We start from the raw sequence: 26,496 nt of genomic DNA, 5'->3' as shown, positions 1-26,496 counted from the left end.
CAATGCCCATGCGCAGTATTACCGAGAGGAGTCACTCGATCCTGTGACTCGAAAAATTTCTTCCAACAAAAACAAGTTGTAGTACTCCAAACCCAACACTCGATGGCGAGTTTATGCACAGCATGTGTAGCTACAGGTACACATGCCATCTAACACTGGTTTCCCAAGGACAGTATTTGGCTGGACATATCCGGTTATCAATGTTGACAATTTAACTAAGGTCCAACCCATAGCTATGGTGACCTTAGAATGGGAAGAGGTTACTGGCCTGAAACAGGTAGTGGCTTCTTCTACAATCCCAGTGGAGTTCTTCCGAGGGAATGATCTGGAGTGCTCAGCTTGAGCTGAGGTAGAACTCAAAACCCATGCAGCCGTGCTGGGAATCCCTGAACAGGTGTGTGTAAAAACAAAAGCACAAAGCCAAGCACAGGGTGAAAAAGAAGTGTTGAAGCCTGGAATAATGGCCCAACCTTCCAAGAGAAAAGGCAATATGAATGGGGGACCAGCATCTGAGCATCAAAAGAAACAAGACCTCTCTTCTCAGGAAGAAGTCTTATCTTCTGAGATGATGTGATGCTATTAATTGTGTTTGACCAATGACTTTGTGTTTCACCACTGCGCATATTAGGTGCTCAATGTTCACCAGTAGCACATTATATGTTTTGTTCAGTTTATTGGCTTTAACATGGAGTTAGCCATTACATTCTGTATTCAGTTTAACCGCCTATTGGCTTTGACATGTCATTAGCCATTACTTTTTGTATTCAGTTTTGCCGCCTATTGGCTTTGACATGGCATTAGCCATTACATTTTGTATACAGCTCCGCTGCCTATTGGCTTTGACATGACATTAGCCATTACATTCTGTATTCAGTTTAGCTGCCTATTGGCTTTGACATGACATTAGACATTACTTTTGATATTCAGTTTAGCTGCCTATTGGCTTTGACATGACATTACATTTGATATTCAGCTTAGCTGCCTATTGGCTTTGACATGACATTAGACATTACATTTGATATTTTTAGGTTAGCTGCCTATTGGCGTTGACATGACATTAGACATTACATTTGATATTCGGCTTAGCTGCCTATTGGCTTTGACATGACATTAGACATTACATTTGATATCTAGGTTAGCTGCCTATTGGCTTTAACGTGGGGTTAGACATTGTAGTGGAGACATTACAGATGTCTGTGTTTTTCCAAGCTGTGTTTTTCCACAAGATGAACCAAGCTGTTTTCTTCACACCAGACCTTAGCTGATAAGAGCACGTAGATTTTGTGTTTACTTCGCAATCCAGTCTGAGAGCGGAATTGCTCAGGAGAACTGGCACTCTCCAAGGTTGTTCGGATCTCACACTGAGTTTGCTTTTAAGGATGACTCTGGGCTACAGTGAGTTACATTTGAATCAGCTTGACTTCGAGCTGGAGCTAGACGTCAGTTGCCAGTCTCCCGTTTGGGTAGAAAATCTCTTTCTCGTAGTTGACCGGAGTCATCAACTTGCAGACCCCATAAAGATGAAACTTTAGGCCCTACCGCCTTGCCCATACGGTGATGAATTTGGCTTTTATGCTTTGCTGTTATGTTATATATTTGCTGTGTACATTCCAACTGAGAAGTACTGTGATATATTTTGCTTTCATTGCTGCGACTACTTTTAAACGTGTGCTTGAAATCTACTAATTTCGTCTCCCAGGAACTTGTGGGTGGGGGAGAATTAACAACAATAAATGTCTTCTTTGAACTCAGAAGTGCATTCCAGAGAGGTTCTGTAAGCTCCGATAGGAGTTAAGTGGGAAAGCAGAACAGATGATTGAGTCCATGGAGCTCGATCCTTATCTGGTAGAGCTCTTTGGCCAAGGGGGACTGTCAAGGGAACAACTGTGCCAGGGACAAAAGACTTGTCCCACTCTTGAAGGCCTGTGGCAGGAAGCAGCTGAAGAAGGGAGATGTCAGCGACTCCCACAGGGTTTATTGGGAAGATGGACTCCCATACACTGAGGACAGAGACCACAAACATGGTGCAACCAGGAGATAAGTAGCAGTTTAAGGAGTTTATCCTAACTTTGGCCCATGACATCCCCCTAGCTAGGCATCTGGGAGAGACAAAAACATGGAATAGGCTGGTCAGCCATTTCTACTGGCCCAATATGGTGAAGGAGTTTTGTATCTCCTGTGTCACCTGCCAAGCCAGTTGTGAGGCAGGTGGCCACCCAAAGACCCCCCCCCCCCCATTACCGTCTTCCTGTTGTGGTGGTTCCTTTTGAAAGGGTTGGTGTAAACATGGTGGGTACATTTGAGTCACCCACAGCCTCAGGAAATCAGTACTTACTGGTACTAGTGTATCATTCTACCAGATATCCTGAAGCAATTCCCCTTAGGTCTAATACAGCTCCTTCAGAAGCTAAGGCACTGACTGGTATCAAAGCAGGGTTTCCTAAGGAGGTAGTTTCCGACAGAGGTACAAACGCCATTTCAACTTATATAAAACACATGTGGAATGAGTGTGGGGTGACTTATAAGTTCACCACACCCTACCATCCACAAACCAATGGACTTGTTGAGAGATTCAACAAGACAACGAAGGGCATGATCACGGAGCTCCCTGAAAAACTCAAAAAAAGATGGCTGTCCTCCTGCCATGCTTGCTTTTCACCTACAGAGAGGTGCGTCAAAAAGGTGTAGGGTTTTCCCCTTTTGGACTTCTGCTTGGCCACCCTGTTAGAGGACCACTCGCACTTGTAAAAAAAGGCTGGAAGAGACCTCGCCATGAGCCTAAACAAGATGTGATGGACTATGTGCTTGGCCTCCGCTGAAGTATGGCTGAGTAAAAGGAAAAGGCATCCTTGAGACCAGCCAACAGCTCCAGAAGCAGTGGTATGACCAAAAGGCTGCTGTACGAAGCTGGCTCTGTATATAATATATCAAAATGAGATAGTGTGCACAGAATCCAGGAGTTCCCCAGAGGCTTAACAGAGGCTAAAGTAGATAATACTAATGCTCTCTTTTGTGGTTGTGTGGTCGAGCAGTTAGGCTTATCAGAGGGTAGTGCAAAGCATTTGTTGTACACACACACACACACACACAGACAATAGAAGAAGCATACAGTCAATGACAACTCCAGACCAATGCTTTTTAAATAGTAAAAATATATTTTCTTAATTTATTTTTAGAACCACAAAGTTTTGTATTTCACACATTTTTCAATAGCACTTTCCTCGAAACCGGCAAGTTATACAGTTTATGAAATATTGGCAATTATCTGTTTTAAAAGTTGAAAGTGCAATTCTCAGAAACAGTTCCTGTGGGGAATGAAAATTTAGATTGATTTGCAGGTAAGTACAACACTTACCATTTCAGTCTCCGGGGGTTAGGACGTCCACAGGTCGGGGTTCAAGTTAACCTCACACCCCCACCACCAGAAATACGGGGCCAGACGGGTGCAGAGGTTAAATGTGAGGAAAATAACATGGGCTCCTATGGAGACAGGGGGCACCCGGGTTCAGATCTGCAGTCAGGTAAGTATCTGCGTCTTCGGAGGGCAGACCTGGGGGGTTTAGAGGAGCACTGGGGGGGCCACAAGTAGGCACCAAACATACATACTCACTGGCACAGGGTCGGCAGGGTGCAAACAAGGTATAGTCTCCCTAATGATTCCCCATCAGGGGTCCCCGGAGGTCACTCAGAGGCTGCAGGCGTGGTCCAGGAGATCGTCTCGGGCAAACCACAGGCTGGACAGGGAGGAGGGCTGCCTGCTGAACATTGCTGCACCGGAGGTCAGGTTCTCCACGGCCTGGGGGTTGCGGGTGCAGTGGTCTTTTAGGCATAAGATATCTTCGTCCAAAGTTTTCACGTTCAGACGGGTTCTCAGGATTCCCTCTGGAGGCGTCGTCGTGGAGGGGTGGAAAGGTTAACCCAGGGTGGGCACTTGCTCAGAATCTCCAGGGGATCCTCTCTAGCTGGTTGGGTGAGCCGGGCACGGGCCGTGGGGGTGCAGAGTGGTAAGAACTCACATATTCGGAGTGAGGCGGGAGTCCTTGGTTGTTGTTTCTTTTTGGACAGGGCCACTGTCCACAGGAGTTCTTGGTCCTTTTGGGTGCAGAGCAGTCCTCTAGAGCTTGGCAGAGGTTACTGATCCCGCTGGAAGCATAGCTGGTCTTGTGCACGTTCTTTGAAGCAGGAGACAGGCCAGTAGGGCTGGGGCCAAGTCTGTTGTCTTCCTTCTTCTCTGTTGGGGTTTCAGCCTAACGGTCCTTCTTTCTTGTTAGGTCACCAGGAATCAGGTGAGCTGGGTTCAGGGAGACCCTTAAATACAAGATTTGGGGGTGTTACAGGGATCAGAGGGCAGCAGCCAATGGCTACTGTCACTGAGGGTGGATACACTCTTCCTGTGCCCACTCCCTTTACGAAGGGGGGCACAAACCTAACCCTATTGGTCCCAGTCTTTCAAACCAAGATGGAGGATTATGCAGGGAGGGGGTCACCTCAGCTCTGGACACCTTAGGGGTGGTCCTAGCTGGGGCGGTCACTCCTCCCTGTTTTCCCTAATTTTGCCACCGGAGTTACCACAAAATTGGGGCTTTTTCCCAGGGGGAGGGGGATGGTGCAACGCCACTATCTAGAGTACCCTGGGGCACTGTAACCCGAGGCTTGAGCCTCAGAGTGTCACCACCAGGTGTTACAGTTCCTGCAGGGGGGAGGTGTGAAGCACCTCCACCCAGGACACGCTTTGTTTCGGACTACCAAGAGCTCAAAGGCTCTCACCCCATGTGGTCAGAAACTTGTCTGAAAGTGGCAGGCTGGCACAGACGGGTCACTCCTGCACTAGCAAGTTGGCTAACATACAGGAGGCATCTTTAAGATACCCTCTGGGTGCATTTTTGTTATAAATCCCACACCAGCATCAGTGTGCGTTTATTGTGCTGAGAATTTTGATTCCAAGCTTCCCAGTATTCAGTGAAGCCATTATGGAACTGTGTACTTCATGATGACAAACTCCCAGACCATATACTCAATACGGCTACACTGCTCTTACAATGTCTAAGAATGGACTTAGATACTGTAGGGGTATATTGCTCAATCACTTATTCCCTCACCTCTCGTATAGTGCACCCTGCCTTAGGGGTGTAAGGCCTGCTAGAGGGGTGACTTACCTATGCCTGAGAGGGGTGCCATGTCGACTGTCTTTCTTCCCACCAGCAAATACAAGCTACAAAGGCAGTGTGTGCATGTGCTTGGTGAGGAGTCCCCCCGGGGTGGCATAATACATGCTGCAGCCCTTGGGGACCTTCCCTGGCCACATGGCCCTTGATACCATGGGTACTTTTTACAAGGGACTTAACTGTATGCCATGGGTGTGGCAATTGAGAAAACAAAGGTACATATTTTGGGAAAGAACACTTGTGCTAGGACCCGATAAGCAGGATCCTAGCACACTTTCAATCAAAGTTGGCATAAAAATTAGGTAAAATGTGTGTGTTTGGTCATTTGGGGGAGGGGTTGGGTTTAAAACATGCGAACAGTGGCACTTTCCTACAGCTGCACTGGTAGAATTCAAACCAGGGCAGACGGTATGGGTTCTGTAGCCTGTGCCTCCCAGGGCACTTCAGGACAGATGGAGTGGCCCTTACCCTATCCTAGAGAAAAAGAGTGAGGATACTTATTTGGTAGACTTGGGCACCAGTAGGACACCTAATAGGGTGATCCATGTAAACCACCTAAAGTTCTATTGCAAAAGGGCAGATGTGACCATGCTGGAGGCAGAGGCAGAGATTGAACCTCTTCCTGACCTCCTCTCAAATGACCCTAAAGATGGGTCAGCTGATGGAGTGGTCTACTCAGACACCCTCACTGTCCAATAGCAAGCTGACTGCAGGCAAGTCCTAAAACAGTTTGCTGGGCTCTTGTTTGACCCCTGGACAGACCCACTTGTGCACCCATGATGTGGACACAGGAGACAGTTTATCTGTCAAAACAAAAATCTAGAGACAGTCTGACCAAGTCAAAGACAGCATCAAAGTGGGGTCCACAAAATGCTGGATTTAGGGGTTGAGACCTCAGGCAGTCCCCGGGCTAGCCCAGTGGTCTTAGTCCCCAAACCTCACTCCAAAGATGGCAAGAGAGAGATGATGTTTTGTGTGGACTATAGGGGTCTCAACTCTGTCACCAAGACAGACGCTCACCCTATACCAAGAACAGATGAACTAATTGACAAGTTAGGTGCAGCCAAATTCCTTAGTATCTTTGACTTAACTGCAGGGTACTGGCAAATTAGGATGGCACCTGGAGCAAGAGAGAACAGCATTCTCCACACTTGATGGGCTGTTCCGCCATTTGGCTTAAAGGATGCCCCTGCCACCTTCCAGAGGTTGGTGAATCAAGTCCTTGCTGTCTTGGAGTCCTTTAGTGCAGCATATCTAGATAATATTGGTGTCTTCAGCTCCTCCTGGCAGGATCACCTGATCCACCTGGGGAAGGTTTTGCAGGCCTTGCAATCAGCAAGCCTCACTATTTAGGCATCAAAGAGTCATATTAGGCAGGACACTGTTGTATACTTGGGTCACCTTATAGGTGGAGGCCAAGTGCAACCCTTACTGCCTAAGATCCAGACAATTCTGTACTGGGAAGCTTCAAAAACCCAGACTCAAGTCAGGGTATTTCTTGGTTTGACTGGTTACTATAGGAGGTTTGTGAAGGGGTATGGATCCATTGTGACCCTCCTCACAGAACTGACCTCAAACAAAATGCCCATAAAAGTAAACTGGACTCTCAACTGTCAAAAGGCCTGTAACACCCTGAAGGAGGCAGATTATTCTAAGCCAGTGGTTCCCAACCTGTGGGCCGGGGACCCCTGGGGGTCCGCGAAGCCTCCTCAGGGGGTCCGCGACTGCTTAAAAAATATAATAATATTAGGTCCCAGCTATCAGAAATGACTCAGTGGGGGTCCTCGGGTTCCAAAAATGATTCAGTGGGGGTCCCCGGGCTCCAGTACTGATAAAATGGGGGTCCACAGAAGTCAAAAGGTTGGGAACCACTGTTCTAAGCAGTTCATTGTGCAGACACATGCCTCGGAACATGGGATAGGGTCAGTCCAGTCCCAGACCAATGATGATGGCCTTGACCGGCCTGTTGCTTTTATTAGCAGGTTACTCCCCAGGGAGCAGCGTTGCAGTGCCATTGAGAGGGAGGTCTTTGCTGTGGTTTGGTTACTGAAAAAGATCATAGTTGTTTCGTACTCACTTAATTGTTCAAACTAACCACAGACCTCTCAGATGGCTGATGCAAATGAAAGGTGAGAACCCTAAACTTTTGAGGTGATCCATCTCCCTTCAGGGAATGGACTTCTCAGTGGAACACAGACCTGGGACTGTCCATGCCAATGCAGATGGCCTTTCCAGGTTCTTCCTCTTAAACAAGGAAGACTCTCTTGGGAAAGGTTAGTCTCATCCTCTTTTGTTTGGGAGGTGGTTGTGTAGAAAAGTGCCCCTTTTGTCATGGTTACCCCCCATTTTTTCCATGATATTTATGTTGACTGGACAGTGTGCTGGGATCTTACTAACCATGCCCCAGCACCAGTGTTCTTTCCCTAAGAATGTACCATTGTTCCCACAGTTGGCACACCCCTGGCATTGCAGTTTATGTGTATTGGTGGGGAGAAAAGAAAAAGTCGACATGACGCCCCTCTCAGGGTGCCATGCCCACAAAATACCGCCAGTGGCATGGGTAAGTCACCCCTCTCACAGGCCTTACAGCCCTAAGGCAGGGTGCACTATACCACAGTGGAGGGCATAGCTCATGAGCAATATGCCCCTTCAGTATCTAAGTCCAATCTTAGACATTATAAGTGCAGTGTGGTCATACTGAGTATATGGGCTGAGAGTTTGTCATTACGAAATCCACAGCTCCATGATGGCTTCAGTGAAGTCTGGGAAGTTTGGTATCAAACGTCTCAGCACAATAAACCCACACTGATGCTAGTGATGGATTTATTGAAAAATGCACCCCGAAGGCATCTTAGAGATGCCACCTGTATTTTAGCCACACTTCTAGTGCAGAAGTGACCCATCTGTGCCAGCCTGCCACTTCCAGACTAGTTTCTGACTACATGGGGTGAGAGCTTTCATGCTCTTTGTAGCCAGCAATAAGCCTGCACTGGGTGGAGGTGCTTCACACCTCCCCCCTGCAGGAACTGTAACACCTGCCAACGTGCCTCAAAGTCTCAGCCCTCTTGTTATACTGCGCCTCAGGGCACTTCAGCTGGTGGAGATGCCCGCCCCACGGACAAAGCCCCACTTTTGGCAGCAAGTCCGGCGGGAAAATGTGGAAAAAAAAGGAGAAGTGATCACTCCAGATGGGACCACCTCTAAGGTATCCAGAGCTGAAGTGACCCCCTCCTTGCAGAATCTTTCATCTTGGTTTGGAGGACAGGGACCAATAGGGTTAGGTCTGTGTTCCCCTCCCCAAAGGGAGTAGACACCGGAAAGTGTTGGCTACTGCCCTCTGTAACGCCCCTTAATCCAGGATTTAAGGGCTCTCCTGAACCTAGCTCATCAGATTCCTGGCGACCTGAAGAAGACAACCAGAAGAAAGAAGGAGGACTGCTAAACTGCCCCCCAGAAGAGAAGACTGAAGACACAAACTGCTTTGGCCCCAGCCCAACTGACCTGTCTCGAGCTTCTGAAGCCCCTGCTACAAAAAGGAGACGCGCAATCTGCAGGACCAACAACCTCTTAAAAGGCTCAAGAGGACTGCCTGCACACTAGAGGACCAAGATCCTGCGTTGTCAGTGGCCCTATCCAGAAAGAAACTCCGACAAAGGACTACAAAACCGCCTAGGATCCGCGAGTCCTGCCCACTCTGCACCCAATGCCCACGGCCGTTTAAAGGTGGCCCAACAGACTAGAGCTAGTCCCCTGGCAATTCTGACCTAGTGTCCACCATGGGTTGACCCCTCCTGTCCCCCAGGATGATGTCTGAAGACTAAATCCAGAGGACTCCCCTGCCTGTGAAGAATCAGGAGGAAGATACCGGACACCAAAAGGTACCCTGCACCTGAACGCCCTGGCCTTGGGGAACCAGACATTTGGTGCAGCAGACGGCCCTCCGTACTATCCACTCTGTGGTTTCGCTAAACCGACCCCTGTACTCAGCCTCCAGCCTACTTGTGACCCCTGTGGTCCCCCTATTGGAAAGCATTGGAAGCCTGATGCTAAATTTCCAACCTACTGTCCCTGTGCCACTGAGGATGTGTGTTTGGTGCTTAACTGACCCCCCCTCCCCCCCCCACCTCACCGGTGCTCTCCTAAACCCCCAGGTCTGCCCTCCAAAGACGCGGGTACTTACCTGCAAGCAAACCTGAATCTTAGTGCCCCCCCAGTTTCCATAGGAACCTATTTTAAATCTTGCAACAAGTTTCACCTCTGCATCCGGCCGGCCCCGTGTTGCTGGTGGTGTGTGATTGGACCCCAACCTATGGCCATCCTAACCGTCGGAGACTGAAACTGTAAGTCTTGTATTTACCTTGGAACCATACTAACTTTTCTTTCCGCTCTAGAACTGTCTTTTAAAAATTGCACTGTCAACTTTTAAAATAGATATTTGCTATTTAATTGAAAACTGTTTCATTTGCCAAATTTAAACTAAGTGGTTTTGATACATATGCTTGCTACTTAATTGCAAATGTACTTCACTTCAAAGTGAACCTTCTTGTTCTAGAAACTAAATAACAAAATATATTTTTGCTATATAAAAACCATGGCCTGGAGTTAGTCATTGGGTGTGTGTGCTTCCTATACTGTCTGTGTGTGTACAACAAATGCTTTAAACTACCCTCTGATAAGCCTAACTGCTCGACCACACTACCACAAAAGAAAGTATTAGTATAATCTGCTTTAGCCTCTTTTAAGCTTCTGGGGAACCCCTGGACTCTGCACACTATATTTCATTTTGATATAGTACATAAAGAGCCAGTTTCCAACATGTATAATAATCTGAAAATGTTCTCATTTGCCTTTCCGAAATCCACCAACTGCACACCATTGGCTGATTGATGAAACTGTGCCTGCAGCTTTCCAGGACAGGAATTTACTCAGAGGAGGAAGATGACACCAAAGTCCAGTAATAGCAGACCAACCTCCCTCACCGATCCACACAACAGGATCTTTCCCTGCAACAGAAAAAATGCCTTTCCTTTTTTTCCTCTTGCTGTGCTCTTTGAGTCAGAAGAAACTCTTGGGTAATGCTCCGTTATAAGCTACTTACCTGGTAGATAAGAGATGGAAAGAGCTGGTTTATCACAGCAATGCCCAGCCATACAGAGCTTAACTATGCGGTCCTTGATTGATTTTTAGTGCATGAAAGCACATGTCACCAGACTGGTCTAACCCCATGAACCACATGCAGATGTGACCTTTACTCTATAGTACTATACTTAAATTAATTTGGAAAACCTTTGGATCAATATCGGATGGGTGCAGAAGAAAAAAAACATTGCTTGAGTGCCATCTGGCACCATGTACCTAGGACAGTGTCAGCACAGCTGGAGGAGGTTTAGAGCCATGGGAATATCTGATTTGTGCCACCTACTGCCCCTGGAGAGCTATTATTATGTCAAGAGTCCAAGATCCAGTCTGTCAACTAGGGATACACATGTGGCTGGAAATCTGAAGCAGGAGGTATCCATCATAAACGCATGCAGTGAAAGATTTGTCACTTATCAAAATCCTCTCCAAGCATTACAGTTATAATGTAAATTAATCAGCTGCATACTATACAACTTTCTACAACAGTGATACAAAGAGTCCCCTCTCAAAGAACATTAATCACACCTTCCATACTACAACCTGGGAAAAAATTAACATATTTAAAAAACAAATGTTATCTGAAAGTGTTTTATTGCGCAGACTTTGTGCTTAAATATCGAGCAAAATTTGTATCATGCTTTAATGTAGGCCATTGGTAACTTTACTGCTTGGGAGTCAGTAAAAGACATTTAAATCATTTTCTGTATCAGCTCAAAAAGAGAACCAATCTCAGTTTATATCCTTATTATAATGTATATTGACACTCACCTGTTCCATTGCATAGGATGAACTGAAGACACCACTACTGCTGCTAGAATTTGCAGAGGAATCTGCAGAACTTCCAGAGGGCGTGCCACTCCCTGATGTCTTAACAGTAAGTGCTTGATCATCGGAGAAGCCCAACTGATGAAGTAATTTCTGATCTCTGTTCACTGTTAGCTATGAAAAAAAGATCAATTCATTCTTGACATCTCTGAAAAAAACACAATTCAAGAATAGGAGAAATTTTTCCTTTACTTACAAGACTATCGTTTGCAAATATCTGTATATTGTCCATAGGACAGTTTAATTGCTTTGCTATTTTCCATCGGACGCTCCCCACAGTTTCATTGCTATGTGCCTATAAAGAAAATTAAAAACATATTAACTGCCTTATAATACAGGTCAGGCAGATACTGAATTTCATTTTTCTAGAAACATACCTCCACGGTAAAAGAGTCTTTGGTCGATTCATAGATCACGTTGAGTGTTAAAAGATGTCCATGAAAAGAGGCACCATGAGGTAGAATAGTACGAGGAACTGAGTAAAGATCCTTAAAAGAAACAATAGTTGAGTGAAAATACAATTAATTTGGTCCTAAAATAACACACAGAATATGCATTTACTTTGAACAAAACCATTTCATCCAGTTTAAGAGGATGATTATAGAAAGTGCCCCTTTTTGGCATGGTTAACCCCTCCCCCACTTTTTGCTTGATGTAGATGTTAACTTGACTGAGTGTCTGCTAGGATCCTGCTAACGAGGCCCCAGCACCAGTGTATTTTCCCTAAACTGTACCATTGCTTCCACAATTGGCACATCGCTGGCACACATCTAAGCCCCTTGTAACAGGTACCAGTGGTATCAAGGGTGCTGTGGCCAGGGAGGATCCCCCAAAGGTTGCAAAATGTATAATGCCACCCTAAAGGACCCCTCACCATACACATGCAAACTGCAATTGCAGCTTGTGTCTGCTGGTGGGGAGAAAAAGGTAAAGTCGACATGGCATCCCTCTCTGGGTGCCATGCCCACCAACCACTACCTGTGGCATAGGTAAGTCGCCCCTCTTGCATGTTTTACAGTCGTAAGCGAGGGTGCACTATATCACAGGTGAGGGCACAGCTGTATGAGCAATATTCAACCACAGTGTCTAAGTCCATTCTTAGACATTATAATTGCAGTGTGGCCATATTGAGTACATGGGCTGGGAGTTTGTCATTACAAACTCTTCAGCTTCATGATGGCTTCAAAGAAGCTTGGGAAGTTTGGTTTCAAGCCTCTCAGCTCAATAAACTGACACGGATGCCAGTGTAGGATTTATTGAAAAATGCGCACATAGGGCATCTTAGAGATGCCACCTGTATTTCAACCAACCATTTAGTGTAAGGGTGACCTGTCTATTAAAGGCCGGCAGGCACAGACACGTTTCTGCCCCCATGGAGTGAGACCCTTTGTGCTCTCTAGGGTCAAGAACAAAGCCTGCTCTGGGTGGAGATGCTTCACAACTCCCCCTTCAGGAACTGCAACACTTGGCGGTAAGCCTCAAAGGCTCAGGTCTCCTGCTACGCTGTCCCTGGGCACTTCAGCTAGTGGATGCCCGCCCCCCAGATCAAGCCCCACTTTTGGTGGCAGGTCTGGTGGGAAAATTAGTAAAAACAAAGAGGAGTGACCACTGCAGCTGGAACCACCCCTACAGTGTCCAGAGCTGCAGTTGCCCCCTCCTTGCAGAATCCTCCATCTTGCTTTGGAGGAGAGTAGCCAATAGGGATATAAATGTACCCTTCTCCCTAAAGGGAGTGGGCACAGGAAGGGTGTAGCTATCCTCAGGAACAGTAGCCATTGACTACTGCCCTCTGACCCCTGTAACGCCCCTAAATCTAATATTTAGGAGCACCCCCTGAACCTTGCTCTTCAGATTCTTGTCAACCTCAAGAAGAAGAAGGACTTAAGAGCTGACTCAAGCAGTGAAGACTCCAGACGACAACTGACTTAGCCCTAGCCCTATAAGCCTGTCTTCAGCTTCAAGGCTCCAGCCACAAAAAGGCAACGCATCCTGTAGGACCAGCGACCTCTACAAACCCCTAAAGGACTGTCTGCCCACCAGAGGACTAAGAACTCCTGAGCACTGAGGTCCTGTCCACAAGAAAACTTCCAAAAGGACTCCAGAGCCTCCCTGGATACAGAAGCGCTGCCCACTCTGCACCAGACACCCATGGCCCTAGTCCAGGTGGCCCACCGGTCCAGAGAAGGTCTCCAGGCGATTCCGCCCTCGAGTCCACCATGGGTTGACCACTCCTGGCCAACATGATGACGCCAGCAGCCTAAATCCGGAGGACCTCCCTGAACGCAACTGGACCCTGCAAAGCTTCCAGATGCCCAAAGGTACCCCGGTATCCACAGTCCCCTGGCCCTGGGGAATCCGACCGAGAGCCTTGCAATGTCAAGCAGGCTCATATCCTACTTGTCCACCCTTTGGTATTCTGCAACTGACTCCCTGGACCCAGCCTACATCATCTATGTAACCCCTGGGGTTTCCCTATTGAAAAGCATTGGGCGCCTGAAGCTGTGTTTGCACCCTGCACCCGGCCGCACCTGTGGTGCTGAGGCTGTGTGTTTGATGTTGACCTGTGGCAACCCCCAGATGCTCATCTAAACCTCCCAGGTCTGTGCCCTGAAGTTGCAGGTACTTACCTTCAACCTGTTTCCTTCCAAGTGCCCTGAGTCTCCATAGGATTCCATTAAAAACCCTCAGCAACCCTCCGACCCTGTGTTGCTGGTGGTGCACTTTTCTGGTCAACGTGAACCTAGACCTGTGGACATCCTAACCCCCGAGGACTGGGATAGTAAGTCGAGTACTTACCTGTAAACTGTGTTAACACTTTTCCTCCCCAGGACTGCATTGCTTCCTATGTGAAATTGCACCAACTGTCTACTTGAAATTGAAAAATGTTACTCACTTGAAAACTGTTTTATCTGCAAAACCTAAACAAAGTACATTTGATATTTAAGCTTGATATACAATTACAACTGTACTAACTTGCAACAAAGATCATTTTGTTTCTAGAAATAAAGTAACAAAGTTAATTTTTGATACATAAAATAATTGGCCTGGAGTTAGTTGTAGGAAAGTACCCTCTTTTTAGCATGGTTAACCCCACTTTTTGCCTGCTGTCAGTGTGTTTTGACTGCGTTCATTGAGATCCTGCTAACCAGGACCCCAGTGACTGTGCTTTCGCCCTCTAAATTTAGTTGCTCAGAACTTTGCACACCCAATTGGCATATTGGTGCCCTCATATATAAGTCCCTAGTATATGGTACTTCCGCACCAGGGGCTCCCCATTGGCTGCAGCATGTATTGTGCTACCCATGAGAGGCCATGCAAAATGTGTCTGCAGGCCTGCCATTGCAGCCTGTGTCAAAAGGTGCACGCACCTTTCACTACAGGTCACTGCACCAGGTCCCTAAGTCACTCCTATGGTAGGCCCTCCTAGCCCAGAGGGCAGGGTGCATGTACCTGTGTGTGTGCGCCCCCTGCATGAGCAGAGGTGCCACTACAAACTCCAGCTCCATTACACTGGACTTCATAAGTGCGGGGAAGCCATTTTACCTGCGAACTGGACAGATGTCACTCTGTGTCCAGCTACATAATGGTAACTCTGAACCTGAGCATGTTTAGTATCCTCCTTAGAGGACCCCAAGCATTGCTCCTACTAGTCTTATGGGGTTTTCCAGGCCGCCCACGTTGCTGCCACCTGTCAGACAGGTTTCTAGCCTCCTGCTGCTTGACTAGCTCAAGCAGGGGAAGGCAGAACAAAGGTTTTCCTGTGGAGAGGGAGGCAACACCCTTTCCCTTCGGAAATAGGTGTTACATGGCTGGGTAGGGGTAGCCTCCCCAAGCCACCGGTTTGCATTGAAGGGTACATTTGGTGCACATTCTGGTTTGCACCAGCCCAGGGAAACCCGGTCCCTGCTCTGGTTCGAAAGCACACAAAGGAAAGGGGAGTGACCACTACCCTGTCCCTCACCATCCCATGAGTGGTGTCCAAAACTCCTCCAGGTAGCAACCTGATTCTGCCAACTTGAAAACAAGATGTGGAGAGACCCCTGGAAGCATCTGGTTGGTAAGGACAGGTGACTGACATCAATGACCTTTCTGATAGCTGGTCACTCTGCAGAGTGACTAAGCTTCCCTGTTAGGGCTATTTAAGGACTCTCTTGCAGGTGGATCCCCGGATTCAGCGTGCAAGACTCCACCAGGACTTTTTGCATCAACCTCTTCTGCTCCTGCCCACTGGAATCGATGACATCACAGGAACCAAGCAAGCCTGCAACTCCAGAGACAGCCTTGCCTTGCAACATTGTTTCTTCGGCTCCTTCTAGTAATTGCAACATTTCCACGACTGTCCATCCCCTGGGGTTGGCATGACTTCAGCTGCACCAAAGAAGCAAGAAGGACTCTCCCTTGGAGTGAAGGAGTCACTCCCCTGCATCCGCAAGCACCTAAGGTAAAGACGTGTGGCTGCTGGGATCTGCTCTCAACGGAAACTGTGTGAATCCTCCTGTATATCTTGGGAGATGGTGAGCCTTTGCCTCGTCTTGCAGGGCGGTACCCCTGAGACTCTTGCGGCAACCAAGGCTTGTTGACTCCTGCTCCAAGGGATCTTGATGCTCAAAGTAGCCAGGCCTCCAACACATCCTCCTTGCAAGGACAGTATCGCCTCTGCTGCTTCAGCACCTCTTCTCCTGGTGTGCTGGCTGGGCCTCACTGCAACTTACTGTGCCTGCTGCCAGTGGGTTGCCTGTGGGGGTTACGACTGCTTCTGCTGGCTTTCCCGACTGCTGAGGGTCAGGCCAGACTCCCCTCCAAGGGTCGAGTCCCCTTGACCTTGCTGGTCGTCTTCTTTTCTGCAAATCGTCCTCAGCTCAGATCTGCATTTGCCAAGACTTGTTGGTAGTCCTCCTGACCACTGACCATCTGTGACCCCGCGACAGGCATGGGACCATCATCTGCACTTCTCCAAGGACCTCTCCACAGCACTGTGCTCCACAGCTGATTTTCATCTTCCCTTGTTGACCTGGATCTTCATCCACAGAAGGGTGGGTAGTAGCTCCTGCCCCACCTTGGATGCTCCCGCCCCACATGGACACTCCTGCGTGGACTGGACTCTGTCCCCTTCTCTATTCTGCCCTCTTCTTCCAGAATCTACCTTTGGGTTCCATTGGACTGGTCCTGGTCTTGCAATCTTCCTTTTCCAAGTCCCCTTGTTAGCCCTTGGGATGAGCCAGGTAACTTACCTCTGTTCTCCTGGTCACTGGGGGTCACCTGATACTCACCTCACGGGGTCCCGAGCTCTCCCAGCTCCCTTCTAACTATTCCACATCCTTGGGTGGGGGACCTAACTCCGTATTCCACTATTTTAGTATATGGTTTCCCCCACTCCCTCCCCTCTGTAGGGCCCTAGCTATTTTCTGCTATTTCTTGCAAATTATTGTTGATTTTTATACTAATTACTAATACTTACAGTGTATGTATGTATGTATATATGTATGAGTATATATGGAAAATGTCACTTACCCAGTGTACATCTGTTCGTGGCATGTAGTGCTGCAGATTCACACGTTATGCATCTAGTGTTGGATCCGGAGTTTGACAAGTTGGTTTTCTTCGAAGAAGTCTTTTTTTGAGTCACAGGATCAAATGAGTCCTCCTTTCGGTAATTGTGTGCATGGGCATCGACTCATTTGTTGGATTGTTTTCCCGCAGAAGGGTGTAGGAAGGAATGATTGAGTGAAAGAATGTAAATGTACAAGTAAATGTAGTAAGTAGATAAGATGTCCATGTAAATGTGAAAAACGTATATCTCTATATAAATATATGCACATCTCTCTCTCTCCATATATATATATATATATACACACACAAATAAATACTACAACGTCTACAGGCTTTCAGGGAGGGTGCATGTGAATCTGCAGCAATACATGCCACAAACAGATGTATACTGGGTAAGTGACATTTCCGTTAGATGGCATGTGTAGCTGCAGATACACATGCCATGCATAGACTAAAAAGCAGTCCTTCTCCCAAAAAACAGCGATGGCTAGCCTGTAGGAGTTGAAGTAGTTTGAAATAAAGTTCTAAGTACAGCTTAACCAACATTGGCCTGTTGCTTTGAAAATACATCTACACAGTAATGTTTAGTAAATGCATATGGAGTGGACCATGTGGCAGCTTTACATATGGCTGCTATTGGTAGGTTACCTCGAAAAGCCATGGAAGCACCCTTTTTCCTAGTGCTTTAGGTGTTAATAAAAGTTGTCTTTTTGCTTTAATGTTAACAATCCATCTAGCTAATCCTTATTTAGATATAGGATTTCCTTTATGTGGTTGCTGAAAAGCAACAAAAAGTTGTTTCGTTTTTCTAAACTCTTTTGTTCTATCAACATAGTACATTAGATCTCTTTTAAGGTCAAGAGTGTGAAGAGCTCCTTCAGCAGTTGAGTCTGGCTGTGGGAAGAAGACTGGCAATTCCACTGATTGGTTAATGTGAAAAGGAGAAACTACTTTTGGCAAAAAGTTTAGATTTATTCTAAGTACTAACTTATCTACTTGGAAAAAAAGGTTCCTCCAGAGAGAATGCTTGTATTTCACTAACTCTCCTTAATGAAGTGATTGCTACTAAGAAAGCAACTTTCCAAGTCAGAAATTGAATATCACATGAATGCATGGGCTCAAATGGTGGTCCCATTAATCTTGTGAGTACAATATTTAGATTCCAAGTAGGAACTGGTGGGGTTCTTGGTGGAATAATACATTTAAGTCCTTCCATAGAGGCTTTAATAACAGGAACTCTAAAGAGAGAGATATGTTGTATAGCTTGTAAGTATGCTGATATAGCAGTAAGATGAATTTTAACAGAGGAGAAAGCTAAATTTGCTTTTTGTAAATGAAGCAGGTAGCATACAATATCTTGTATTGATGCTTTAAGTGGGTCTATATTTTTGGTCTGACAGTAGTAAACAAAACGTTTCCACTTGTTAGCAGAGCATTGCCTAGTTGTAGGTTTGCATGCCTGTTTTAGAACTTCCATGCATTCTAATGGAAGGTGTAAGTATCCAAATTCTATGACTTCAGGAGCCAAATCGCTAAGTTGAGAACACTGGGATTGGGATGTCTGACTTGACCTTTGTTTTGTGTTAACAAATCCGGTCTATTTGGAAGTTTGAGATGAGGTACGACTGACAGATCTAGGAGTGTTGTGTACTAATGTTGCCGTACCCACGTGGGAGCTATGAGTATCATGTGAGAGAGGTGGGACAGTCTGTTGAGCAGAAATGGAATTTACAGGAGAGGGGGAAAAGCGTAAGCAAATATCCCTGACCAGTTGATCCATAGAGCATTGCCCTTGGACAGAGGGTATGGGTGTCTGGATGTGAAGTTTTGGCATTTTGCGTTTTCGCTTGCTGCAAATAGGTTTATTTCTGGTGTTCCCCACATTTGAAAGTAGTGTTGAAGCACCTGAGAGTGAATTTTCCATTCGTGTTTCTGTTGGTGTGTCCTGCTTAGCAGGTCCGCTAGCTGATTGTGTAGCCCTGGGATGTATTCCACTAGCAAGTAAACCTGATTGTAAATTGACCATTTCTAAATTGTTTAGGATAGAAGGGACAGTTGAGATGAATGTGTTCCTCCTTGTTTCCTTAGATAATACATTGTCGTCATATTTTCTGTTTTTATCAAAACTGTTTTGTGCTTGAGAAGGGGTGGAAAAGCTTTTAGGGCAAGAACCACAGCTAATTCTAAATGGTTTATGTGATAAGATAACTGTATTGTAAGGTTGTTGAGGTGAGCTCCCCAACCTATCATTGATGCGTCTGCTGTTATTGTGGTCTGAGGCACAGGGACCTGAAATTACCACTCCTTTATTAAATTGTTGTGATTCCACCTTTGAAGGGATTTGTGTGTTTGGCGGTCTAACAGCACTAGATCCTGCGATTGACCCTGTGCCTGAGACCATTGATGTGAGAGGCACTGTTGTAGTGTTCTCATGTTTAATCTAGCATGTGGTACTATTGCTATTCAGGATGCCGTCATTCCCAATAGTTTCATGATAAACCTTACAATGTAACGTCGATTTGGCTGTATCTCTGATATGAGATTTTGAAAAGCTTGTATCCTTTGTGTATTTGGATAGGCTAAGGCTTTTGGGTATTGAGAATAGCACCTAAGTAAAGTTGACTATGTGCTGGTTGAAAATAAGATTTTTGGTAATTGATTGTGAATCCTAATGTTTGTATTGTGTATTGAGTGTGTTGCTGACATTGCATAATATTACTTGATTTTATTAGCCAGTCATCTAGGTAAGGAAAGACATGTATGTGTTGTCTTCTTAGGTAAGCTGCTACTACAGCTAGACATTTTGTGAAAACCTTTGAAGCTGTTGTTATGCCGAATGGAAGAATCTTGAATTGGTAGTGGTTTCCCTCTATTACAAACCTTGGATATTTTCGATGAGCTGGATGTATGGGGATATGAAAATAGGCATGTTTGAGATCTAATGCAGTCATGTAATCTTTTGCAGTAGTGGAATGACGTCCTGCAGAGTTACCATGTGAAAGTGTTCTGACAGGATATATAGATTTAGTGGTCTGAGAGTGCCATCTTTTTTGGGTATGGGGAAATATAGTGAATGTACCCCTGTTCAGATTTTAGAACCAATTCTATTGCTTCTTTTAGTAATAGCGATTGTACCTCTTATTGCAACAGAACACTGTGTTCTGGGGACAACCTGTGATAGCGAGGGGGAATGTTTGGAGGAGTAGAAATGAGTTATAGGCAGTAACCATTGTGGATAATTGAAAGTACCCACTGGCCTGTGGTGGTATTTAGCCATTGGGATTGGAATTGCTGCAGTCTGCCCCCCACAGGAGATGCGTGGGGTTGTGGTATACTGAGGAAGTCACTGTTTTGAAGGAGTGGTGACACTCTTTGAGGCCTAAAAACTTGCCTCTGGCTCTCAAGTGTTGACCTCTATAAAAGCCTCTACATGCTCCTCTTTGGTATTGTTGTTGACCTTGTTTAGGTTGTGAGGTGGAAGCGTCTGCAGATTGGGGCTTGAAACCTCCTCTAAATTGTTGTTTACGAAAGGAACCCTTATAAGGTGTAGTGTATAGAGCTTCCATAGCTTTTGCAGTGTCAGAGTCCTTCCTGAGCTTCTCAATAGTAGTGTCAACTTCAGGTCCAAATATTTATTTATTTATTTTTTCTAGCAAATAGTATATTGAGCACTGCCTGTTGGATCTCTGGTTTGAACCCAGAAGATCTTAACCATGCATGCCTACCTATGGTTATGCTAGTGTTTATTCTTCTAGCTGCTGTATCAGCTGCATCAAGAGCAGATCTTATTTGGTTATTGCTAATTGCCTGACTCCTTCAACAATTTGTGGAGCTCTTTTTTTATGTTCTTTTGGCAGGTATTGTTAAAATTCCTGCATTTCATCCCAGTTTGCCCTGTCATATCTCACTAGTAGGGCTTGTGAATTGGCAATGCACCATTGGTTAGCTACTTGTGTAGCTACCAGCAGCATCAAACTTTCTGCTTTCATTGTCAGGGGGAGTGGTATCCCCTGAAGATTGGCTATTGCCCCTTTTTCTAGCAGCACTGACGACAAGAAAATCTGGTAGTACCTGTTGCGTGATTTAAACTGGGTCAGTTGGTGCAGGCTTGTATTTTTTGTCCATTTGTGGTGTTCGAGCCTTAACAGGTTCTTTAAATATGTTGTCTGCATGTCTGATCATGCCAGGCAACATTGGCAAGCACTGGTATTGTGAGTGGGTGGAGGAAAATGCGTTAAAAATAAAATCCCCCTCCAAAGGCTCAGCATGCATTTGTACCCCATGGTACTCAGCTGCTCTTGAAATGACCTGTGTATATGCTGTGCTATCCTCTGGTGGTGAAGGTTTGGAAGACTAGAGGTCTGTGTCATTTAGTGGTATAGGATCTGGATCATACAAGTCCCAGGGGTCAACTTTATCTCCATGCGAATATGTATGCAAGTGTGTTGGTGAAGGCAATGGTGGTAGGGAAGCAGGTGGTGGTAAGAAAGAAAGTTGTAGCAAATGTGGTGGAGAAATTTGTAAAGGTAATGGTTTCTCCTTCCTTTTAAAATGTTTTGCTGGTGGTGGAGCAGTGTCAAGAGTCTCTTGAAACACCAGCTTTCTCTTGGTTTGTGGAGGAGGTGAAGCAATGATCCTCCCAATCTCCTTTAGGATATGTATCCTTGTTTGTTTGGTGTCCATAATTTCAAGGATAGGCTGAATATCTGAATCTTCAGAAATGTATTCTGATGTTGTAGGTGTTTTAGAGGATTGATCATCAAATGGCTGAGCTGTGCTTTAACCGGCTCGAAAGTCCTTGTTCCTATGTATAAAAAGATTTTTTCGGCTCCGAAGTGGATAACTTGAAGCTGGACGCCAGATTTTCGACTCTGAAGAGTGTGGACGTCGGTTGGGGTTGGATGTGGAGCTTATAATAGATTTACTAGACTCCGACATTGAAACGGGTGTGGCCTTTTTCGGCGTGAACCAGAAGATTGGTCGCTGATGATTTTCTTTCGAGTAGAGCCATGGCTTTCTGGCAGTGGTGCACCCAAGGCCTTAATAGGTCTCTTGGAAGTGGGCGTAGGGGTAGGTGTACTCACACGCTGAGACGGAGCGATCGGTTGGCTGTCTTTGTTCGAGTCTGCTTTGGAGTCTGTGTCCTGGATGGAAACCGCCGTCTGTGCCTGCTCTTCTTCTACGGTGTCGGTGTACTCTGTATGTTTCGACGACATTTCGTGTCTCCTCGCTCTCCGGTCACGCAGTGTCTTTTTCTACCGGAATGACCGACAAGCTTCACAGTCTTCTTCTCGATGCTCAGGAGAGAGAGAGAGATTACATACCACGTGTTGATCTGTATACAGGAATTATGCATGGCATCGAGGACAAAATCAGAATGGAGGCCGATCCATCAGGCTTTGGTGTGGTAGGCCTGAACAGGTCAGAGTTGGGCATGCGGGCCCAAAAGGGCGTTTTCTGGTTTCCAACGGTAATATCGGCTAGATTACAGATGGAAACGCGATCACAACAATACCGACGGTAAAATAGAGTTATTACAAAGTTTGTGAATTGAAATTCTAGGAGCGAGAGGAAACAGGTCCGAACCAGACAGCGGAAAGAAAACAATCTAACAAAGGAGTAGATGCCCATGCGCACTGTTTCCGAAAGGAGGAGTCATTCGATACTGTGACTCGAGAAAAGACTTCTTCGAAGAAAAACAACTTGTAACACTCTGAGTCCAACACTAGATGGCGGGATTGCCTGGACCTGGTATAAGGTGCAAACACCAGGCCAGCTTCCTACATTTGTGGTGCTGCGGTGGGATAAAACACTTGCAATTGCCTTACCACTTTGTCACTGGTAATCTTCCACAGGAAAGTCCACCACTAAACTATAAGGTACACTACACTTAGTATTTAGGATCATTAGACTTCTAGTTTAGGTAAGCTGGGCGTCTGGCACAGCCCATTTGCTAAACCATTAGAAAGTCTAGTTACTTTATAGTAGGAAGGTGCACGCACACTACTCTCTAGGGAAATGTTTTCAGTAAAAAAAACACAGCTCAGGTCTCAGATTCTCAGGATAAGAATCTTACTTTTCAGAAATTGAGGGAGATGTGTGCTTCTAGAAAGCTGAATACAGGGGGAAATTCCAACAAATTTGTTCTCCTAGAATTGCTCATCCAGGCTGATAGCCAGAGCACTGCAGACAGGGAAGGGAAGGAGGAAGAGACTGACCCTCACGTCTTGGATAGGGTTGCCCTAGATTTCACAGGGGAGGGTCACGAAGAAACTGGGGAACACACTAGTCCTGCAGGGAGCACTCATGGCAGTGAAACGGGGGAGAGACACCAGTAGGGCCACTTTTACTCCCAGGGGGTCAGTGCAGTCTCTCTCCAGGAGGAGTGGTATGTACTCCTCATCTGCCCATACCCATGTCTCAGCAGTATCCAATGAGACTAGCCGCTCTAGCTCAGAAGAGGAGTCCCTACATATGGAGTTCAACAAACAGAGGCCAGAGGAGGCCAGACTCAGAATGCAGCAGCATCAGGTAACCCTAGACAGGGAGGCCTTGGCAGTGGAAAGGGAAATGCAGAATTTGGGTCTAACACCCCATGGTGGCAGCAACACGTAGGTCAGGGAGAAATCCTATGAGTCTAGGAACCTAAGTAAAATTGTCCCACTTAAAAGGTTGGGGATGATATACACAAGTGGCTCATTGCATTGGCCTGTAAAGTTCAGAGGGTCTCTCACAGACAGTGGGCAGTTATCTTGTGGCTTTTCTTTTCTGGCAAAGGCAGGGACAAACTCCTCATTGTCAGAGAGGAAGCTGCAGATAACTCTGAATCACTTAAGAATGCACTCCTTGATGGATTTGGATTAACCACAGAAGAATATAGAATCAAATTCAGGGAGACTGGGAAGGAGTCCTCCCAGGATTGGGTTGATTTTGTGGACTTCCCTGTGAAGTACCTGTAAGGCTGGTTATATGGCAGCAAAGTGCATGATTTTCGGGGCTTGTACAATCTTCTTGTGAGGGAGCACATCCTTAATAATTGCACATCTGATAGACTGCATCAGTTCCTGGTGGACTCAGATCTGACCTTTCCCCAATATTTTAGTAAGAAGGCAGGCAAGTGGGTTCTTGACAACAAGAAGGATTCTTTCTAGAATCAGGACAAAAGTAGGGACAAATCAAACTAGATGGAGTCTTTATCAGGCCTTCAAAACTCTTCTGGGGGTGGGTTCAAGACCTCTTCCTCTTCCCACAAGTAACCTTCGTGCTACATCTGTAGACAAAAAGGCCACAGGGCAGGTGACAGCACCAATCCCACTACCACTTCTATCCCTAGTGCATCTAGCAGTAGCAATAACAAGGGTAGTAGCAGTCAGTCAAAGAGTGTAGCTGGGCTCACTCTGGTGACTGTAGTGGGTGTTGTGTAAGTCAGAGAGACCACTGAGGAAGTTTTGGTCTCTGAGGGTGCCACTGACCTTGCCACCCTGGCTACTTGTCCCCTTAATAATGGTAAGTAAAGGCAGCATCCCCTTATAAAAGGTGTTGAGGCTGAGGCCTACAGGTACAGAGGTGCCATTGTCACAATGGTGACTGAAAAACTGGTGTCCAGTAAACAACACCTACTTGGTCACACTTACGTTCACAACAACACTAAGTGACAACCCCACACAGCTCTTATTGACCTTGGGTGGGTGGGTGGGTGGGTGGTGGTGGGGGGAGGGGGGATTGTTACTGGCCCTAAGACATTTATGATATCCATTGATCTACCTGTAGAGTGTTTGTTAGGTAATGATTTGGAGACTTCACCTTGGCTGAAGGGAGTCTAAAGCCCAAGAAGCAATGCTGGGGATCCCTGGCACATATTTGCTTTAAGCAGAAAACAGGCCAAGAAGCAGGGAGAGCAAAGAGCACTGGAGCCTAGAAAAATGGCCCAAGAAGCTTCCAAAAGAGAGGCAGGCACAGTAAAATGTTACCCACTGTTCAGACTTCCAATGAGGATTCCACTCCTGAGGGCGAGGAACCTGCTCCTTGGGTGGGACCTACACCAGAGGAGCTTAAGGCTGATACAGCTGAGCTTTTAGGTGCAGGGGGGCCCACCAGGGAAGAACTTAGTCTAGAGCAGTAGTCCTGTCCTACTCTAGAGAGCCTGAGGCAGCAGCTGCAGCTCAGGAAGCACAGTATGTCAGTGGGACCCATAGGGTTACTGGGTCAATACCCTCCTTTATTCTTAGGCAAGGGACCCCAAACCTGGTGCCACCAGGAGGTTGGTCATTCCTCACAAATGGAGGGAATTTTATGTGACCTTGGAACATGACAGTCCCCTTGCAGGCCATTTGGGGCAAGGAAAGCCTTGGGGCAGACTTGTACCTCACTTTCACTGGCTCCACATGTCTGAGAATACCAAGGAGTTTTGTTGCTCCTGCGTAACCTGTCACACCAGGTGGCATTCCAGAAGCCCCCTTAGTTCCCGTAACAGTGGTTGGGGTACCCTTTGAGGGAGGTAGGAGTGGATATTGTTGTAGCCCTGGACCCTCCAACTCCCTCTGGGAACAGCTTTATACCGGGTGTGGTGGACCATGCCACCAGGTACCACAAAAAGCGATTCCTCTTAGGACCACTACAGCTCCTGCCGTGGCTAAGGCCCCTCCTTGGAATCTTTTTCAGGGTCGGTTTTCCTAAGGAGGTGATGTCAGACAGAGATGCTAACTGCATGGGTGCATATGTTAAAGCCATGTGGAAGGAGTGTGGTGTAACATATTCACCACCCTTAATCACCCCCCAAAAAAAAATCAACAAAACCCCAAAAGGCAGGATCATGGGACTCTCAGAAAAACTCAGGAGGGAATGGGATGTCCTACTGCCTTGCCTCCTCTTCGCCTACAGGGACGTTCCACAAAAGGAAGTGGGCTACAGCTCCTTTGAGCTTTTGTTTGGGCATCCTGTTAGGGGTCCACTTGCACTTGTGAGGGAAGGTTGGAAGCAACCTCTCAAGACTCCTACACAGGGCATAGTAGATTATGTGCTAGGCTTGAGATCCAGAATTGGTGAGTACATCAAGAGGACAACTAAAAACCTGAAGGCCAACCAAGAACTGTAAAAGCAGTGGCATGACCAAAACGCTGTGCTGATTGTTTACCAGCCAGGACAAAATGTGTGGGTCCTGGAGCCTGTGGTTCCCAAGGCATTCCAAGATAAGTGGAGTGGTCCTCACACTATTGTGGACAAGAAAGGTGAGGTCACCTACTTGGTTGACCTAGGCACTCCCAGAAGCCTCCATACGGTGCCTCTTGTGAATTGCCTGAGGCCTTATTACGACAGGGCTGACATGACTTTGCTCATGGCCACTGATGAAGGCCAGGAAGAACAAAGTGACCCTCTCCCCGACCTCCTCTCCCAAAACCCAGTAGATGGCTCAGTAGAGGGAGTAGTTCTTGTTGACTGCCTCTCTGACCAGCAAAAGGATAACTGCAGAAATCTCCTGGGTCATTTCTCTGAACTGTTTTCCCTAACCCCTGGTCAAACCACCTGGCGGGAACATACCACTGACACAGGTGACAGTCTGCCTGTAAAAAGCAACATATATAGGCAGTCTGAGAATGCATCAAAGCAGAAGTGCAAAAGATGATTGCCATGGAGTTATTGTTCTTTCACACAGCCCTTGGGATAGTCCTATGGTCTTAGTACCCAAGTCTCACTTTGAAAATGGTAAGAAAGAGATGAGGTTCGGTGTTGACTACAAAGGCCTCAAACCAGTCACTAGGGCTGATGCTCATCCAATCCCTAGGGCAGATGAGGTGACAGATACTCTGGCTGCTGCCAA

The 26,496-nt window shown here is 46.5% G+C and overlaps 1 protein-coding gene across 2 annotated transcripts in view; it reads right to left on the bottom strand.

Moving 5' to 3' along the window:
* The window catches only part of USP24 (ubiquitin specific peptidase 24), a 1,409,949-nt gene that overhangs the window by 994,633 nt on the left and 388,820 nt on the right, over window positions 1–26,496 (bottom strand). For both annotated transcript variants that reach the window (XM_069232604.1, XM_069232603.1), the window contains exons 25-27: window positions 11,507–11,617; window positions 11,326–11,424; window positions 11,073–11,243 (exon numbers count right to left, since the gene is read on the bottom strand). In XM_069232604.1, coding sequence (XP_069088705.1) covers window positions 11,073–11,243; window positions 11,326–11,424; window positions 11,507–11,617 — 381 coding nt within the window. The remainder of the gene's footprint in view (window positions 1–11,072; window positions 11,244–11,325; window positions 11,425–11,506; window positions 11,618–26,496) is intronic.

The sequence above is a fragment of the Pleurodeles waltl genome, chromosome 4_2 (genome assembly GCF_031143425.1).
Source record: "Pleurodeles waltl isolate 20211129_DDA chromosome 4_2, aPleWal1.hap1.20221129, whole genome shotgun sequence".
Classification (NCBI taxonomy): Eukaryota; Metazoa; Chordata; class Amphibia; order Caudata; family Salamandridae; genus Pleurodeles; species Pleurodeles waltl.
Note: the sequence above shows the minus strand (reverse complement) of the source record. Positions and strands in the feature narration are given on the sequence as shown.